Genomic DNA, 18981 nt, shown 5'->3' with positions numbered 1-18981 from the left:
ATTCTTCTTCCATGTGGAGTATAACCCAAACTTCTTACAAGGAATGACGCACTTAATATCATATATACTTCTCTTAGCATACACAATAAGCCACATTGCTTTAGCTAAACAAAATTTCCCAAATGTTGGAAGGAAATTTAACTAAATTCTTAACATGACTTAATTCACCAACCTGAGTTGGGATGGTGGGAATACCAAAGGGAGTGAATTGCAAGCCCGGAATACCCTCCATGGGGTGATGGGGGTGGGCAGGAGATCCCCGCTTGGTGTTGGCAGATGTCTCCATCCTGGGTGAATGCCTTGTGTTACTGGGTGCAGAGGTGGTTGGTAAAGGCATCCGTTGATTCATCCTCTGAGCCGTGGCAAAGTCATCTGAAAGACAGAAAACAAGAAGTTCTCATCCCTGCTTCGAGAAAACCAGAAAGCACGTTGGCTTTTTTAACTCAATATTCCAAATAACTATCTGACTAATGTAGAGCAAGTGAGTTAGTTTTGTCTAAGAATTAAGTGAGAACCAGAAAAGATTAGACATTCCCAGCTCTTATTCACTGGTAAGGATTTTACAGTATAGAATTTATTCCAAAATGTTTCAATATCCAGAAAGAACAATCTTCCTATGTGAAATGTAGACACACCGATGTATGAATAATAGGACATTTTACCAATTTTGAGCTAGCAAATCATCTCTGCTACTTACCATCTCTTTTATAATTGTTATTAATGAATGAGAGTTACATGACATTGTTTATAGTCATCTGGTATAAATCACAGAGAAAATGGCCAATTTTGGCACCATTTCAGATAACCTGTTGACTCCTTGAAGCTCAGAGGGCCAAAACTGATAAGAGCCCATTGAGTGTGTTTTAAAGCAAGACTACAACTCTCTGAAGCAGATTTCATTTCCTGGATGACTGTTTGTTTTGTTGAAGACCTATAGAGCCCCTTCACAAAACTGAACTGAATTTGACCAAACTACGTTCACCAAAAGAAAATCATAGCATCGGAGACTTCACAGGTTAATTGTAGCTTTAAGTTTGGAGTTATCATGTTTAAAAGGCTTTCAGACTTTGACACCTGTTCACCTCATGTGACCTTTAACCTCTACCAATTTCATTATTCTGGACTAACCAGAGAAGTAGGTAGAGATGCAACATACGGCCATAAATATTCACTTCATCAATCTTGGTTCCTTTTAAGAACTATTTCCTTGTCATGAATTCTTTTCGTCCATGTTTGACTGCCAATCGAAACCAAGATAGATTTGGTTCTTTTTTGTTCAACATTTTACAGTAGCAGGTAGGGGGGAGCTGGGGATGTGTTGTTTGAAACCTATTAGAGAAATTAACACATTCACGATTGATGGGTGTGTGGGGAGGGGGAGGAGGGGGCGGGGGAACTGCTGTCTTACCAGCTAGTGTGGCCTTGGAGCTGTTGTAAGCCTCTGACGCGTACTGACCTCTGACCATTCCTTGACCGTACTCACCGCCATACTGCATCAGGTGGCGCTGGGTGTACATGTACAACATGGAAGGGTCAGACATCTTCAACGCCACATCTGAAGAAAAGAAAGAGAGAAAAATAGAAAATACAGATACCATTCCAGAATCAGTTCAATCAAAAATATCTCTTTTTGTTTTTAAAAATTTTTTTTTAAGCATCTTTCATTCTTTCTTTTAACAATAAATTGTGACCTAACAGAATATCAGACGAGCGAAGTTAAACTTGGATGGGAAGGGGGGGGGGGGGGGGGGGAGGGAGTGGAACAGCATCTAAAAGAACGAAGAAGACAAACAACACATGAAAGGACTGCATTGATATTCTCCAGTGGTCAAACTTTTCTCGGATGCAGGGGTGATCAAGACAAATCCCAGGATATTTCAAAGGAAGATTTCTGACTAAGATGTTTCCTTAAAGGGTAAGGTGTATTTTTCATCCATTTTGTTGACTGACTGATGAGACTATTTCACAAAATTCACAAAGAGCATCATCAAGTAAAAGGAGCAGATGGGTTTGGTTTAATTTAGCATTTTTTTCCATCTTAGTAAGGAACTCTACTTACTAACTTGGAAATGATAATATACCGATATGGGGCGGGGATGGGAAGGGGGGTTATAACAGATTTCAAAGCAAAGCGGGATCTCCACTGACTGCCTCCTGGATGAGTACACGATTTTTCTGGTAGTGAACGGTTTCAAAAACATTCAGGACAAATACTTCTTTCCAATTCAATTTCAATTACTTACTCAATTTCAAGTACTTCACATTGAGCACAAACATATTATATGGCTAGAAGTAGCTCAATCCTAGAATAGCAAATGGCCTACTAGTAGTACACACAGAATGCAAGGATAGGTACCAACATATTAATTCCCAACAAACCCATCTGGAACTTCACAAAGGCATCCTCAGCTCAACACAAAGTACCCTCATCTTAACTTCAGATAGCGCTACACTAGATACTGACCTAGGACTACACAAAGCACCCACATAGTGCTACACACAGTAAACGCATAGACGTTACACAAACCATCTGTACAAGTGCAATACAAAGCCAACTCTAACTATTTCATGTTTTTAAGGGCAAGGACGTTGACCCCCAGCTAGGTGTTTGCTTAAATGAACAAAGATAAAACACTAAATAATGATCACAGAGACCAAAGCATAGAACAAATAGACCTTAAGACAATAAAACCTTAGCATGTCAGCTATATAAACCTTTACTTTGGATACAATTGCCTGGCGATTAAGTTCAGACCTGGCACAAATGTTCCCCAGCAGCCATACCATACATTACATTTGATGAGTAACGATAAACAAAGCTGTGAATCGGTTTTGTGTGAAAATACCTCTCTCATTTAGGGACTTGATAAGCTCTAAATTCAACCCATCATAGGACACCATGGGCAATCCCCATCCCCCTTTCTCTGGCCCAGGAGGTGGCTCCAACTTGACACGAGGAGCCTTTGGATGGTAGGCTTCTTTTGAATGGGCTGCTTCTGAAAATACCAAAACATGCACTTACATCTCTCCTTGTTTCACATGGTCCACCACCACCACCATGATGGGCCATATAACAGTCATATATCAAATGTTTGCAACATGGAAGGTGGAAGAACATCCCGAATTCAAATGAACTTTTGGCTACATCAGTCAATTTAAACCCCCCAAAATATTTTTAAATGCATATAGAACTTCTACAACTACTGCTACTAGTAGCCATAGAACTGTTAGTGATACTAGGAAACCTACCTTTATCATTAATAGTTCTACAAGCACTATCATGACAGATACTACTAGCATCACTAGTGTTGCTACTAGTACTTTATTACTTCTAGCATCACTAGTACTACGTCAAGTACTTCTAGTAATATAACTATTACTACTGGTACCCCTAGTAACACTACTACTACTTCTGTATTATGTTTATTACTACTTACCATCACCAGTTCTATTCCAAGTGCTCTAGAAATATGACATACTACTGTACTAGTATTACTGCCAGTACTTCAAGTATTATGACCAGTACTACTACTTCTATAAGTGATGGTACTTCTAATACTATAACTGTTATAACTACTACTAGCACTAATACTACTAATACTACTAGTGTTGGGGACTAAAATGATTTTAGAAACTTTCTCCCCTAAATTCTTACCTTTTTCTGAAATTCTGTCATGCTGGTGGTGACCGGCCGCCCTGCCCGAAGCAGTCTGCTCCCTACGAGTGACAGGTGTACCCTGGATGATGGAACCACCGGTGTACTCATGGTGAGGGGATGAGGTAGCTGGACTTCGGGATCTGGCTCGCATGATCAACCTCTCATTCTGAGCTTTGCTTCCGGGTGCTTCATATCTGAAACGTTCAGAGGAGTTAACAATATTATCAATGCATTCACAAGTTACAACTCATTTCATGATTCTGACAGACTAAAAGCCAGGGCTTCTAAATTAATTTTCGACAAGGGTCAGACTTAAAATATTGACTGGAGCAACAGACCAGGCAGAACCAGCTCCTCATGATACCTATGCCGAGCAATGAACAGGGGTAGGCCGGTAAGGGCACATATACCCGCTACTTAGTGCAACACTCTGGGCCAAATTTATTTCTTGTTGAGCATGTGTTGAAATCATTCACAGGCCAGATTTGGCTGCAGGGCTGCATTTGGAGAACCCCAGGACTAAAGAAACAGTTTATATTTGCAGATATCTCTATGTTAATATTGCCAGCAGAACACATACCTTATTCCTTCCAGTCCTCTGTACCCAATGGGAGTACCCTGGGATATGGAGCCTGTCTGTGGAATTATGGGCATGACTCCACCAGAAGGAGACAACTTCTCTTGCTTGATCGAAGGCATCGGGGAGAGGTTGTTGATGAGAGGGGGTGGTGGGGGAACAGTGGTCGACTTGGTGCGAGGTAGAGATCGCGACGGATTAGCGCCCATCATGTGTCGGTCTGTGGCAGGGATAAGGGCATACGGTGAGGAAGAGGTACTCCGAGGGGAGTAGTTGTGTCTCCCCGGAGGTGAATGAAGGTGTCCTTGCTGATCCCTCTCAGCTCCATGGGGCGAGGCTCCTCTAGGTGATGCACCACGTGGTATACCACTGACATGTGGCATAGCACCCATGGATGCCGTACTGGGGACATGAGCTGCTGCCACCTCAAGCAGCAGGCCGCCAGATCTGTTTGGTAATGAATCCATATAGGCCGAGGAGGTGAGCCTCGGTTTGTGCCCGGGAGGAGGCCGATGAGAGCTGCTGACCTCATAAACATCCCTACTGACCTGCGACGTGTGTGTTATGTGTGATGTCTTGTTCATCGCCGATGCCTGTGTCTGCTCTGCCGTTGTGACGGTGACCTTCACCTCATGACGGTCCGTCGGAGGTGTCTTCCCGGTGGGGGGTCGCACTGTCTTTGGGGCCGTCTGACTGGAGCTGACAGGTACAGGTGAAGTCACAATAGGCTTAGATAATGATGGTACCTCCAAAGACTGAGTGGAGGATGGCTTCGAGGTCTCTACCCCCTTATCTGATGGAACTTCTGTCTCATCTTCGACGCCTCCATCCGTCATGGGAGACTTCTCATTGCCCCTTTGTTCTTGACCTGAAACAGACATGTTTAACAACAAACAAAGAGTGACTCTTGCCGAAGAGATGCCGCATTAATGGGAAATTAAATCAACTGTTCAGACAAACAGTGAAACCATGACATTTGACTTTATCATTACAGTTTTGACAAGACCGAAAAAACCTCTGCCAACAAATCAATCTAAAAACCATTCAAGTTTTGTTCCACACCACCCCCCTCATTCCACCCCCTCATTCCACCCCTCTCCATCTTAAATAAGTACACCATATCAAGCCTTTTATACCATGTCTTTTAAAATCACTCGGTCAACTTACCTAAATGCTTATGGATGGCGGAGTCTATTAGATCACGCATGTTTAGTATTCCTTGCGCTCCCCAGCTCTTGCCTTCCATCGATTTCTCCTCAGACTCTTTCTGTGCCTCAGCCATCATCGTCTTCATCTTCTCCGCCGTCTCCGCCAGGCTGGCCTTCGGCGAGTCTTTACTGTTGTCAGCTTTGTTATCAGTCCGGGCCACCTCCAACTTGGCCTTCAACTCCGAGAGCTTTGTGTCGTCCTCGCTCGACGACACCCTGTCTCTCGCCTGCCCCTGGGGTATCTGCGAGGGGGGCTTGGCTTTATCACTAAAGGTCATATCCACATCCTGAGGGTTCCCTTCGTCAGCGCTACAGGTGGCGCTCGTATCACCATCCTCCTCCATAGGTTTCTCCTGGGATTCAAGCCCACCACCCACCACCTCAAGATCAGTTTTCCCTTCCCCTTCTCCGCTGGCCGTTCGTAAACTCTTGTCGCTTTCCTTAACTAATGGTAAACCCTGTTCGTTTTCTAACCCAGATGAGTTCCCTGAGTTCGTCTTTCCACTGGGATCCTTAGGAACACTTTCACCGTTTTCCGTCTTCTTTTCCGAGACGGCCGCCTGTTCTCTCGTCTTCTCGCGCCGGCCACCGCCGCGCAGAGGTCCATCCTCGTTCTCGCTGGCGCTGGCCGTATCGGAACTTTCGTCTGCATCGTTCTCGCCATCACTGGAAGGCACTACGAGATCGTCATCTGACGGAGCTGTTATTGTTGACCCTAAACTTTCTGCGATTGAAACCCTGTGTTCTCTCTTCTGAGGATACATAAAACATAAGAGGGGATACCATTAAAGACTTTTGAGAAGTTTCACAATGAAGTATTAATTTGCTTGTGTGATTATGTCACAATTAAGACAAGCTTAAAAGTCAGCTGAATTGAGGCGAGCATCGCTAGGAGACCTTTAAGAGAATGCATCATAGCTTCTTCAATCAAATCTATTCAACTTTTATGCTGGGGAGGGTTCTTGGGGTGGGAGTTGAAGGTGGGGAGGTAGGGAGGGAGGGGCAGGGGAATTTTATGGCTGGAGTTGGGGATTTTACAAAGGCATTGTAAAAAAAAACAATTATCTGCCAAACCCTTCAAATTGAATTAGTGAAAAACAAATCACTTCTTTTAAGTAACTTGAGGTGCTTTAACACCCTCTTTCTAATAATTGTTAAGTTGAGAAAGCTCAACTACTTTTTGATCTTTCAAATCTCTGTTGCACAACCTTAGGGAAATATGGTGAGAGAACTTTAAGCCAGAGACCAAAATGATTTCCATGAAGAGGAAAGCTGCTTCTTACCTTATCATCGTTTGGTCGTTCTTCCATCAGCTGGTCTAAGTTGTGTTTCCGCCTAAAACTCTTATAAAAGTTCTCGCACTGCAGATCCGTTTTCGTTCCAATCCCTTTGGCTACCTCCATCCAATTCTTGCCGTGTTTTCTCATCGCTGGAAAGAGAGAGCAGATCGGAGCCGATTGGAATGACAAACGTTTACCTTTACAAAACCACTTCCAAAATTTTCCTCAAAACCTTTCTCAATTGCCCACACATATATCAATTAGAAAATAACTAAAACATTCAATTACTGTTCTGTTAACACTAGTCTTTGCATCCACATAATCAAAAATGAGTGAAAGAAATACTGAAACAGAATTTTTTGAAGAAAATGTTTCACTTTTGCATGATTACTGTCAAATGGAAATAAAACTGAGACCAAATGAAACTCAGGGTGACATAATAGTGTGAAGAAGATGTCTTATCCAATAATCAGTTTACCTTTTACCACATTTTACTTCTTACACACAACATCAAAGTATTTTCCATTTCAGAAATGAAAACGAACTGGAACAGGTTTACAGAGGCCAAAACGACACACAGAACTTAAAAAATGTTAAGCTGCCACTTTCAAAAATGATAATTTCACTATTCTTTCCTGGTTTACTCTTTTTGAAATGTCCATGGACACTTATGGGGAAGTAATTTCCAGAGAGAGTCACGGAATCTTGTTAAAAGTCTTAAGAGCAAAGAACTGTCTGTATCTTTTACCTTGTTTGGCTGCATTTATTTCTTTCTCTGACCAATCAGGTAACTCAGATGAACCTGTTGCAAAAATGCAAAAAGTACATAAATAAATATAAAACCAAAACTGAAAACCAGTACAGTTTGAAGCTCCACAAACGTGTCCCAATTATCAAGGAGCCAAACAGGGGGCAAAGGTAATTTTGGTAATAAAGTAAAACTAAACTTTGTACACTGTGCCACATTTGCTCTGCGCGCCAACCATTCAAAACATGTTGTAAACAAATATAGATATCCACTTTCTCAATCGATTCTCCTTTGAATCGGATATAAATGATCTGTACGTACTTCCTGCAAAATTCTCTGCTACTTGCGCTGAGGACATGTCCGGTTCTGGACCGTTCTCATTGCTCAGTCGACGAGTTATCCGATGAAAGCACGCAGGACAACATTTAGTTATTTCACTACCAATACCTGGATGCAAGAAAGAAAGAAAAAACCAATGAATCAGCCAGCACCCATTGAGAACTTGCATGAGCAGTTCTAAGAGCAATAGAGACCAGGGGTGGGGGAGGGAGGGGGAGGGGGAGGGAGGGGGGAGTAGGAACCATCACACGCAAGACTGTCCAAACTAACAATTGGAACATTAACATGGACGCAACAAGAAAGAGACAAGACAAAATTGGCAGAAATATCCAACAATTACAACTACAGAAGTAAGACAACGGATGTCATCAAAGGCAGATTCATCTACAGGATTTGTGGCCCAAAACATAGGAGAAAATTTAAACATACCCATCAGGTGATAATGTGCCTCTGAAGTAAGATGGTTCCACCCTTGGGGGAGGGGGGAGGGGAAAATAGTCACCACTTGAATCATATGGATATGTAGGACAGTGACCCGGATATATATCCATTGGGAGAGAAGTGCTAGTAATCTGGCAAGGTGGATACTAACCAGCAGTGGTCACATGACAACAGGTAGAAGAGGAAATAACTGTGCTACCTCCCCACCCACCCACCCCACTGCCCCCCACCCGGCCCTCCACCCACCTTCTTTGCCTCTACCAACCACCCACCCTGCCCAAGTAAAATAAGATTGGTAGACTGATCTCCATGGTTGGTTTCTTCATGACTTACCCAGTTCTTGAGATATAATACTCCTTTGCTCCTCAGAAATTTCAAACCATTTGGTTGGTAGAGGTTTCAACCTCTTAGCTTTTCGCCGAGCTGTTTTACAAGATATGACTGGACAAGGACTGTAAAGGAAGAGATAAAATGGCATTTTATATTTCCTGTTCCACAGGAAGTACTGTAAGGAAGAGATAAAATGGCATTTTTTATTTCCTGTCCCACAGGAAGTCATATCTTCAGATGAAAGCTAGAAATGTCTATAGCACTAAAACATTATCATTTAAGTGACATTCCATTTAGATGTCTCTTGTTTTAGTAACTATGTACTATCAGAATATCCCAAAAATTGATTTTATCTTAATCAATTTTTCGTGCCAAGAAGACCTTCCAGTTTAAAAAAACACAACAATGTTATTACAGAATTATCTTGATGCACTACTTGGAAGTAAACCATCAAATTCAATTTGCATGGAAAAGTAGTTTTGAATAATTTTATTAAGATTTACAGTTTGTAATCAATTTGGATGAAAAAGTAGTTTTGTATAATTTTATTAAGATTTACAGTCAAAAGGGAAAATAGTCAAGTTGTGTCCCTTGAGTAGTAACATTCAGTGATAATTTACTCTTTCTACCGCCTGACGATTACAAGAGACGGTTTCAGTTGGTTTGTTTATATCAGGAGGTGACTTCAATGCTCTAAGACTGCTCTTTTACCGCCTGACAATTACAACCAACCTTTTCCGTAATGACCTGAACCTGCATTTACTGCAAACCCTCATATTGGCAGTGACTTCATTGACGTTGAGACCCAACAGCTCACAGTTACTCTTACTGAGCGGTCTACTCATAGTATAGGCATCTAAGGAATGGTGACACAGGGCACAATTGGTAGGAACACCTGGAAAGGAAACATGGAAAATGTTAAACCATGTGAAACCGGGGACCGTGGTCTCAGCATCAAGCTGACAGAGCTGACAGAGGTGAACTGTGTTTGGCTTCATTTAACACTTAATAGGAAGCTGTGATGCCTTACAAAGGGTTATCTTGAATTACCTAAGGTCGTTTTGTTGTAAGTTGAAACGATCTGAAGGAAATGTTTTCCTAAAACTTGTGCCAATCCTTGGGTGAGATTAAGATTAGGTCATGCAAGGTTCAAAGCCAACTGTCACCAGTCATTTGATATTTGATTTGATCCGTACTTGTGAAAGACGTACTTCCTCCAAAACCACTGAAGATAATGTTTGTTGGCAGAAACAGAACAACAGATGTGAGAAGTTAACTTACTCATCGGTGGTCCGTTTGAGGTCTCACCGTTTTGCGATCCACCGCCATTTACTCCTTCCTTGTCATCCCCACCATCCTTCTTCTTTGGACTGATAGCAAAAAGAAAACCAGACATTTATGAAACCATTTTGAAACATCCAAAGAGGTTTTTTTTTTTACCTTAAAGCCATTAATAACTTCAAAAGAAAAATACAAAACAAACAAATCCATGTACCTAACCAATGACCTAATTTGCATAAAAGATTTGAATCACAAGCATTCTTATTTACATGTGAAGAGTAGAGTCAGTGAGCTAGGGGAGGGAGTGAGGTGGGAGAGTGGGGGGGGGTAGAGGATAACTTTAGAAGAGAGTTTGAGCTGATTATATGATGAAATTCCAATGATAAGTTCAGACATACTTTAGGCCTGTTTGAATTTCATAACTTCTTCGTTGAAGAAAGACACCGACACCAAGCAATGATCTATATGAGAGGATGTACTCTATCCCTGTGGCGATGAGACGATGATACTTACTCCTGAGATGTCCCATCTTCCTTGTCATCCTTATCTTCATCGTCATGGTTACGGTTGATGCTGCTACTGGCCTTCTGAGGTAGTGTCTTCTTCCTCTTAACTTGTTGTTTCCTCTGCTTGTAGTTCTCCCGTTTCTTGTTTTGGTAATAGTAAAGTACACAATCTGGAACACTCTATAATGGAAGCCAAACCAAACAAGTTACTCTAGAATGGAAGCCAGACCAAACAGTTAACTCTATAATGGAAGCCAAATCAAACAGTTAACTCTATAATGGAAGCCAAATCAAACAGGTAACTCTATAATGGAAGCCAAACTAAACAGTTAACTCTATAATGGAAGCCAAACTAAACAGTTAACTCTACAATGGAAGCCAAATCAAACTGGTAACTCTATAATGGAAGTCAAACCAAACAGATGACTCTATAATGGAAGCAAAACCACACAGTTAACAGGAATTCAAATTGCTCTTTACTTGTAAAAAGTAGCCGTATTCCATGGGTTGGGGAGGGAAGAAGGGGAAGGGACATTAACAGCTAAGCTTGATTGCAAGCAAATAAAATAGGTAATATTTTACCTCAGTTATGATATTATTCATCATTATTGTTTATCATACTGTCACTCTGTCTGAATCTCCTGTTACCCACGTACCACTAATCCCTTCCTTCTATAGTATATTCATCCTCATCCAGTGATACATTGTACCTATTCCTCTAACATCATCAATCCTTTAACCGAGGGTATCCCCCGACAGAGAGAGAATTAATGACATCATTAAAATGGCAATGGCACTGACCTTCCTCTCAAGGAATGCCGCAATAGCTCCGAAGTTCTTTGGATGTTGCGAGAACTTCTCCCTGAATATTTCTCTCTCCTCATTCGTCCACATGTTCATCCTTTGTCTGTCTTTATATTCTTGCATAGCGTCCTCAACTAGACCTGTGAAAATCAACATTGTAAAACGAGTCCTATATTTTGTTGCCTTCTGGAAGAGATTAAGTCAAGTTCTTTTAAGTCACCCTTGATCCAAGTCTCAGCAGAGGCTGAACCTTAACTCTCTTCCCAACTTCCCACCACAATGCATCCCCTCCCTTAATCCTAGTGCAGGCATGATCATGATACAAGGCCTCTTTATACCCCCACATTCAATTGGAACAAAGAATTTCTGGTTCATCACACAGCTACAAAGTAAAATCTCTAGTGTAAATGCAACTTTGATCTGAATCGAACAGGAATGAGTTCAGCGTTCCGACACACAGGACTGATGCATGTATTACAAATCTGACATTTCTCTGTTCTATCTGCAAGTAGCAACGGATAACTGTTAGGCTTTGCTTGTGTATCTCATCGACACTGTTAGGCTTTGCTTGTGTATCTCATCGACACTGTACTTATGCAAGCCATCTTCTGAACCTTCTCCCTTACATCATCCTCTCCCCTGCACATATCTGCTTCGACCCTCCCCCAACCCCTCCCCCCTCTCCCCACCTCAGGACCATACATACCATTTTTATTCACAAAGTTAACGCTCCTCTGTTCCTTCTCGAGTAGCATGGGAGGGATAACTGTCAGGCTACGCATGTGTCTCTCGTTGGCCTCCTGTTCGTTCAAGCCATCTACAATCTCAGCCAGCTCGGCCTCGCTCCTGGCGATGTTACCCCAGCTACGGGTCCCGGCTCTGCTAGAGAAGAGAGATTGAATGGACAGCTGAACTTTAAAGCAGCTATTCGCAATACATCATACAGCGTAACCACTGACACTATCATATCCTAGCAATTTATACAAAACAACTGCCACAAGAGAAGAGAAAGGCACCGCTATAAGATTTACTCTTATTCTTTAACTAGTAATAAGGCAAAAACGGCAGGTTTTATGATGTACTTTGTTGGGTTTCTCATCATGAAAGAAGAAACCCTATCAATGTTTCAATACCTCACATAATTAGACATGCACAAGTCTTTGAACACGATTATCGGAGTGGCAACAAATGATGATCGTTTACACATGTATGCCTCTTCCGAGACAATTCTCTTACAGTAAACAGTTGAAACCATCTTTATTCACAAGAAAGTCAACTTGAAAAGAAATCAACAACTTTGCCACCACAACTTTCCTCCTTCCTTCATGCAATCGAGGGGCACAGTGATACGAGAGAGGTGAGGTTGTGAGGACACTTCACTGTCCTTAACTTACCTTGAAAACCTTTCCTGTTGCTCTCTCTGTTTCCTTATCTCCGGGAATTGCTTCTCAAAGAATTCTCTCGTTTTCGCGTCTTTGGCCCTGTGGAGAGATAAAAATGGGAGAGAGAGAGAGGTAAAATGATGGCTCAAGGATCTCCAACAAATAAAGATAACAGAATTCAGGAAAGGATCAAGAAATGTTTACTATATCTCCAGGAATAGAAAGACACACTGTATCCTCGATCATTTAGTTCCATCATTATACAAATCCTTCCCAACCCTCACCACCTTCACTCATACCTGACCCCATCTTCACCAATCATGATCATTTTTTAGCTTTCAACGATGCCTCCTGCAAGCTGGCCAACCGACTAAAATCGTCAACTTTCTTTCCGGCGTCATTAACTCACAGAACACCCGGATATACATTAAAATAAAAATTGCCCAGGGACTTGATTCTAAACAACATTATGTTGCAGAAAATGTCAGACAGTTTGATGTTTCACACCACTTGACTGTAGTCACACGCAAGATTTTAAAAATCCATTCAGGGAGTACCGTGCAATGCAGACAGATCGTAGCTATGACACCAATCAGAAGACATTGACGATGTTGCTCAACAATTAACAGCTGCTCTTAAAATCAGATTATGCAGATGGCTGTTGGGCAATAATATCGAAAGAGCAAAAAGACACTGAATCACTTAAGAATGGGATTTGTGTGATATCTCAGTCGTTGTTTTCTGTTCTTTAATTTGTGCTCATACTGTACTTCAGAAAAAACATGTCAGGATTAGATTTGAAAAAAATTGTGTTTTCAGACAGATCTGATCACTTTGAAAACGAATCTTCTTTCTTTGTACTCACTTCTTTTTCGGATTTGATTCAATCTTCTCCATCCGATTCTCCCAAGCTTCCATTCTTCTATTATATAGCTGGCAATAGTTCTTTTCCTGAAAATGAAATGGAAACGATTTATAAAAATATAAAGCATTCATAATATCAACCATGTCGTCAAAGACAACATCCACAGCCTTATGTCCTTCTTCTTCTTCTCCTTACGGAGGGCCTGGTGGTTAGGAGAGGGTGGTGGGAGAAGAAAAGTGATTGGGGAGAGGCTGGTGAGAGAATGTAACATTATTTTCACTCATTAGAAGTTTTTCCTTCATCATGGCCATCTAACTTCATTCACTATCAAGAGATGAAATTGTTATAACGGCAGACTTGATTTAAAACTATTAAGGCATTGATACCCTTCAAATCCTAAATTAAGCCCTTGACATTCTTACCACACCCCCTTCCCCCTCCTCCCGTTCTCCCTCCTCCCATCCCTCCCCTCTGGTCACTGTAATGACTACTTTACTTTCATATCTGTTACGGTAAGGAGTGTGTGTTACTAAGAAGAGTATCTTATCAGGAGATTCCAATTGAAAGATCAATGATGGAACTCCTTGATTCTGCCCCGAATCAAAGAAATCACAGCAGTAGTAGTACACAGTTGTCTGCAACCATCTGGTCACAATGACATCCGTCTGTCTGTCTGTCTGTCTGTCTGAGCTGATGTTACCAACTATTTGTCTTTCTCTCTCTCTATCTCTCTCTTCATTTCTTTTTCTTTTGTTATCGTTTTTTATTTCACTTACCCTGAGGTTCCTTTCGGCAGCTTGTTGCTTGAAGTACAATATAAACCTTCTACTCAATTCGTAATTCCTGTGATTGAAAAAGAAAAGCAATTTTACGTGACAATTTTGTTTGGGAAAAAACAATGACTTCTTTTTATGTCAGCAAGTTTTGATATCAAACAATTTTTTTCTTCTCCCCCCCCCCCCCCTTCTTTTTGGCAATTTTAGAATTTCATTGACTGTAAGAGCAACTAAAATAAATCTCTGTCAATATCATTAATAATGTTTTTTATTCCTGTTAATCATCTGACAATCATCAAATGGACCATGACAGCGGGAAAAGCTGTAATAGCCTGAAGAGTCTTCAGTACTGGCACCAAATATATGCTACAAAATCTTAAACATAATCTTCATACATAGTATCCTACATAATCTTCATACATAGTATCCTACATAATCTACATACATAGTATCCTACATAATCTTCATACATAGTATCCTACATAATCTTCATACATAGTATTCTACATAATCTTCATACATAGTATCCTACATAATCTTCATTCATAGTATCCTACATAATCTTCATACATAGTATCCTACATAATCTTCATACATAGTATCCTACATAATCTTCATACATAGTATCCTACATAATCTTCATACATAGTATCCTACATAATCTTCATACATAGTATCCTACATAATCTTCATTCATAGTATCCTACATAATCTTCATACATAGTATCCTACATAATCTTCATACATAGTATCCTACATAATCTTCATACATAGTATTCTACATAATCTTCATACATAGTATCCTACATAATCTTCATTCATAGTATCCTACATAATCTTCATACATAGTATCCTACATAATCTTCATACATAGTATCCTACATAATCTTCATACATAGTATCCTACATAATCTTCATACATAGTATCCTACATAATCTTCATACATAGTATCCTACATAATCTTCATACATAGTATCCTACATAATCTTCATACATAGTATCTCTAGGAAGGATAGACTTTAGAAAAAGATGACATACTTTTTCAAAACTTCTTTATGGTTTGGCTCGTCAGACATTTGGTTGTAAAGAGGCTGGGAAAGAAAAAGAATAAATTTGGAGGATTAGTGATCAAGTTCCACAATTTGACCTATCACATCATTGTCATTGAGTTTCTTCATGTCTTACAACTTTCACCACTTACGGGGATAAATAGAGGTGGACAAGAGGGGGTAAAGGGGGACAAGAGGGGGTAAGGGGGCTAAAGAGGGGGATAAGGGGGGAAAGAGGAAACTTGTGGGGGAGACAAAGAGGGACAAGGAGGTAAGTAGGGAAAACATTGAAGCAAACATGTCATTATTGCTGCAACCTATGTATAACCTATGTATAACTCCGCAATTACCAAGTGACAAATCAAGTCAGAAACACCGAGTAGTCTAAGAAAACCTCACAACTCTTTCAAATAACATAATCCTTGAAAAGAACATGACTCTGGCTCAGTAAGGCGATTCCTACACCTCTCTCTACTCACCAAGATGTTCTGCACGCCACTCTTGCTGAGCATCTTGTGAGCGTCCTCTGCCTTGCGCTGGTTCTCAGCGTAGATGGTTTGAACTATATTCTCCTGTTTTGGTTCCCAGTCTGCGTCTGCCACGGCTTTCTCTTCCTCCCGAGGCTGGGACGTCCGCTGCTCAAGCTCTTGCTGCAAAGATGAAGAAACAGAGGCGGAACAGTGAGATGGAGGGGAGAGGGGGTAGTTATGAAATGCGGGGAAACTCCGCAGAGCAGATCACCTAAGATGATTGCTTTAACACACAAAGTAAACAGGAATCTCTTGAACATTACTCATTCAATCAGGAAAGGTGCGGATTTCTTTTCTACAATGCAGCTATTTTAAAACACTAATTTATCACATCCCTGAACAGTGACTGAGGGATGTGGGGAGGGGGAAGCAGTAAACAAGGGAGAAAACATCCCTTGTATGTTCAATTAAGAACATAGTTTACCTACACATGGTTTCACTGAACAAACACTGTACATTGAACAAAGTTTCAGGGATAACATTTCCATTTCCTGGAGTATGTTAATGTAGTTAATGACACCCACGAGTACATCCTGTTCATGATATTCAGAACATCTACATGATCAGTATGAGATAAATTAAATCAAAGGACAATTATTTATGCAAACAGTACTTGTAAGGGAACAAAAGGACTTCAAGGTAGGGAGGTGGGTGAGGGGGAAGTGACATGATTTTCCCCTGTGCTGATCCCCACCCTCAATGCCATAGCCCATACTGAATCAAGGGTAAGAGTTCAGATCACCGCAAAGTCATCCTGGCACAACTTGTGCCACTGAGCAGAGCTGTGGCAACTGTGAATAGTTGAGCAATTGTGGCATAGAGTGGTGCCACATCCCACTTGCTATGACTAATATGGAAACAAGGATTATATTCTACAAGTACCATTTGAGAAAAGGAAATGATAAAGCTTGAAATATTGTATAATTTTGACGATAAAGCAATTTTCAACAAAACCCTTTCCTTTCAACTTTTCAATTAAGAAATCTGTCCCATGTTACAAATAATATGTTTAGGAAACTTGGCTCGTGATTAGATTGCCACCAAACCTGCACTGCGATGACCAGGACATACATTTGATTAATTACATACATCATGTGTAGAATAGTATCACTGTAATGGCATCGGTGGAAATCCCCCAAGTTATGTCTCTTTCACAATCAGGTGCAGAGATTTGCTCATCAACTTTACAAACAAGGAAGGTATTATTATGAGCAACGATTCTGATATTTTACTTCACAATGTCACCACAAAGATACACTTTGATGCAACAAACAGCTTTTTAACAGAACAACCACAAATCCATTAATTAACCACAAAGTAGTATACTGTCAAACTGCTGAACCTTAAATTAAACAGTTTTTTGTCTCTGACATGTTTGCAAGAACCTCTACATATTAAAACAGCTGCAACCCTCATGTATTAGTTTCATCTAAACTTGAGTATGTCAGAGATAAAAATTTAATTACAAAACAGGAGTTCAATAAGAGGCCAAAATAAAAAAAATAAAAAAATTACCCTCGGAATTCTTAGTATGAGTAATAATAAATTGTTATCATTTCACTGTGCTTGAATGAATCTGGATACAGGCAAATAGACCTTGGGATTTGTACAGTAACTATGGTAACACCATACCATTCATTTTTTTTCTTTTTTTAAATGGGCATGTTGTTGACTTCATAGAAATATAAAATTCAAATGGTAATATGTAAGGGTATATGCAAGAGAACTGCTGGCAAATATTTTGGTTAATTTTAATTATTGATAGCTGTTTCCTTCCAGACAGACAGGTTTAATGATTCCCCTCTGACATTTCACGCTAGATTAATCAATGAAAACACTGTAGACACAATTTTCATGGTTCTGACCATTAATGACTTCAAGAAGAGATCAGCGAGGTTCTTACACTCTATGTGAAACTATCGAGCCTAAAGTTCATCCACCCCTTTCACTTAGGAACTTGGTGTGCACAAGATGTTAGGGCTGTTAACCTCAAGTGACATTGGGCAGAGTTTCTTGTACTAATCCATGAGGGGGTCTACATACTGAGTGTGTGTTGTTGTTTATTCAAGATTCGTTTGGAATTATCATATACTAGGTTTTCTATTACAACTATGATGTTTAGTGTTTTTTTACAAGGTTTTCAGGTTTGACCACCGTACGACCTCAAAATGAGCTACGACCTCCATCAGTTTTTGACAGGATTCTTGTGCTAAGGAGATCTAATGTAGGTTACATCTATGAAGTTCATCCAAGGCTTTACTAGTTGAGTTATATCCAAGTTATTGAATTTACAAGCAGGCGTCACATGCACGCACATGTCACATACACACACACACATATGACTTACACAAACACCCACATCTCACAGATTCTTATTTGCCCTTTGCAAGGAGTCAAAACTAATCAGTGAGGTCCTACATATGCAGAAAACAGATCTGATGTCAGAAGGAGACTCTGATATTTTGTGAGACTATAAAACCAAGGAATAGAATAGGAATTAAACCCAATACCCACACCAGAAATATCATCAGTTTACTAAAAGTTTACAAAATGTGACTTGTTAAATGTCGCCTTGCCATCAGTGTTTCTAATTTAGATGTTTCTTTGTTCCCTTCCTCCCTCCACCCCCTCCACTCCCTCCCTCCCTCCCTCCCTCAATTAAATATCTGAAAATATTTTGTAGGTAACAATACTCCTGTTGACAGCTAGAAGTTGTAGAGAGAACAGTCCCTTCATAATCCATCAGGGGAGTAACACAAACCCAAATAAACCACTCCACTATCTGAAATGCCTCTGAAAAATGAGACCTGTGCCCATGTAGTATTGCAATGAAACTTACTCCAGCATGCTCCCCACTCTCTCCTTTACTTCTACAAACCCACACACTGCTGCTTGACTGATAATGTCCTCCAAACAGTTCTCAAAAAATAATAACATCTTCCTATTAAACTCTTATATTTTGATTAATTTTCTACACAGTGGCAAGCAGTCAGCATGCCCAGGCATAGAATTGCACCTGGGGCAGCTCACAGTGACCTCACCACCCTCCTGCCTCACCACCTGGGTGCTAACCAACTATTATTAACAGCATGACTGCAGAGACGACCACAATTTCCAGGAAAACAAGAAACGAAAGGAAGATTGAAACAAACCTTGATATAGAAAATGGTTTTATAGGACAGTGTATTCTTTATCGGTGGGACATA

At 40.5% G+C, this 18981-nt stretch overlaps 1 protein-coding gene across 11 annotated transcripts in view; it reads right to left on the bottom strand.

The window, feature by feature from the left end:
- Positions 1-18981, bottom strand: part of LOC139981406 (uncharacterized) — an 86109-nt gene that overhangs the window by 8567 nt on the left and 58561 nt on the right. For 6 of the 11 annotated variants that reach the window (XR_011797835.1, XM_071993774.1, XM_071993769.1 and 3 more), the window contains 20 exons: positions 15725-15895; positions 15235-15287; positions 14196-14262; positions 13420-13505; positions 12567-12653; positions 11879-12054; positions 11170-11312; positions 10376-10548; positions 9863-9951; positions 9314-9476; positions 8585-8703; positions 7793-7918; positions 7472-7525; positions 6727-6872; positions 5403-6195; positions 4239-5103; positions 3656-3852; positions 2847-2996; positions 1409-1555; positions 173-372 (listed from right to left, as the gene is read on the bottom strand). Coding sequence is in view for 10 of the 11 variants with exons in the window: in XM_071993774.1 (XP_071849875.1) it covers positions 173-372; positions 1409-1555; positions 2847-2996; positions 3656-3852; positions 4239-5103; positions 5403-6195; positions 6727-6872; positions 7472-7525; positions 7793-7918; positions 8585-8703; positions 9314-9476; positions 9863-9951; positions 10376-10548; positions 11170-11312; positions 11879-12054; positions 12567-12653; positions 13420-13505; positions 14196-14262; positions 15235-15287; positions 15725-15895 (4005 nt within the window). In the remaining variant the exon portion in view is untranslated. The remainder of the gene's footprint in view (positions 1-172; positions 373-1408; positions 1556-2846; positions 2997-3655; positions 3853-4238; positions 5104-5402; positions 6196-6726; positions 6873-7471; positions 7526-7792; positions 7919-8584; positions 8704-9313; positions 9477-9862; positions 9952-10375; positions 10549-11169; positions 11313-11878; positions 12055-12566; positions 12654-13419; positions 13506-14195; positions 14263-15234; positions 15288-15724; positions 15896-18981) is intronic. The other 5 variants (XM_071993777.1, XM_071993771.1, XM_071993779.1 and 2 more) reach the window with 5 other exon arrangements.

The sequence above is a fragment of the Apostichopus japonicus genome, chromosome 15, assembly GCF_037975245.1.
Source record: "Apostichopus japonicus isolate 1M-3 chromosome 15, ASM3797524v1, whole genome shotgun sequence".
Taxonomy (NCBI): Eukaryota; Metazoa; Echinodermata; class Holothuroidea; order Aspidochirotida; family Stichopodidae; genus Apostichopus; species Apostichopus japonicus.
The sequence above is the reverse complement of the archived record's forward strand: the minus strand, read 5'-3'. Positions and strand labels throughout refer to the sequence as shown.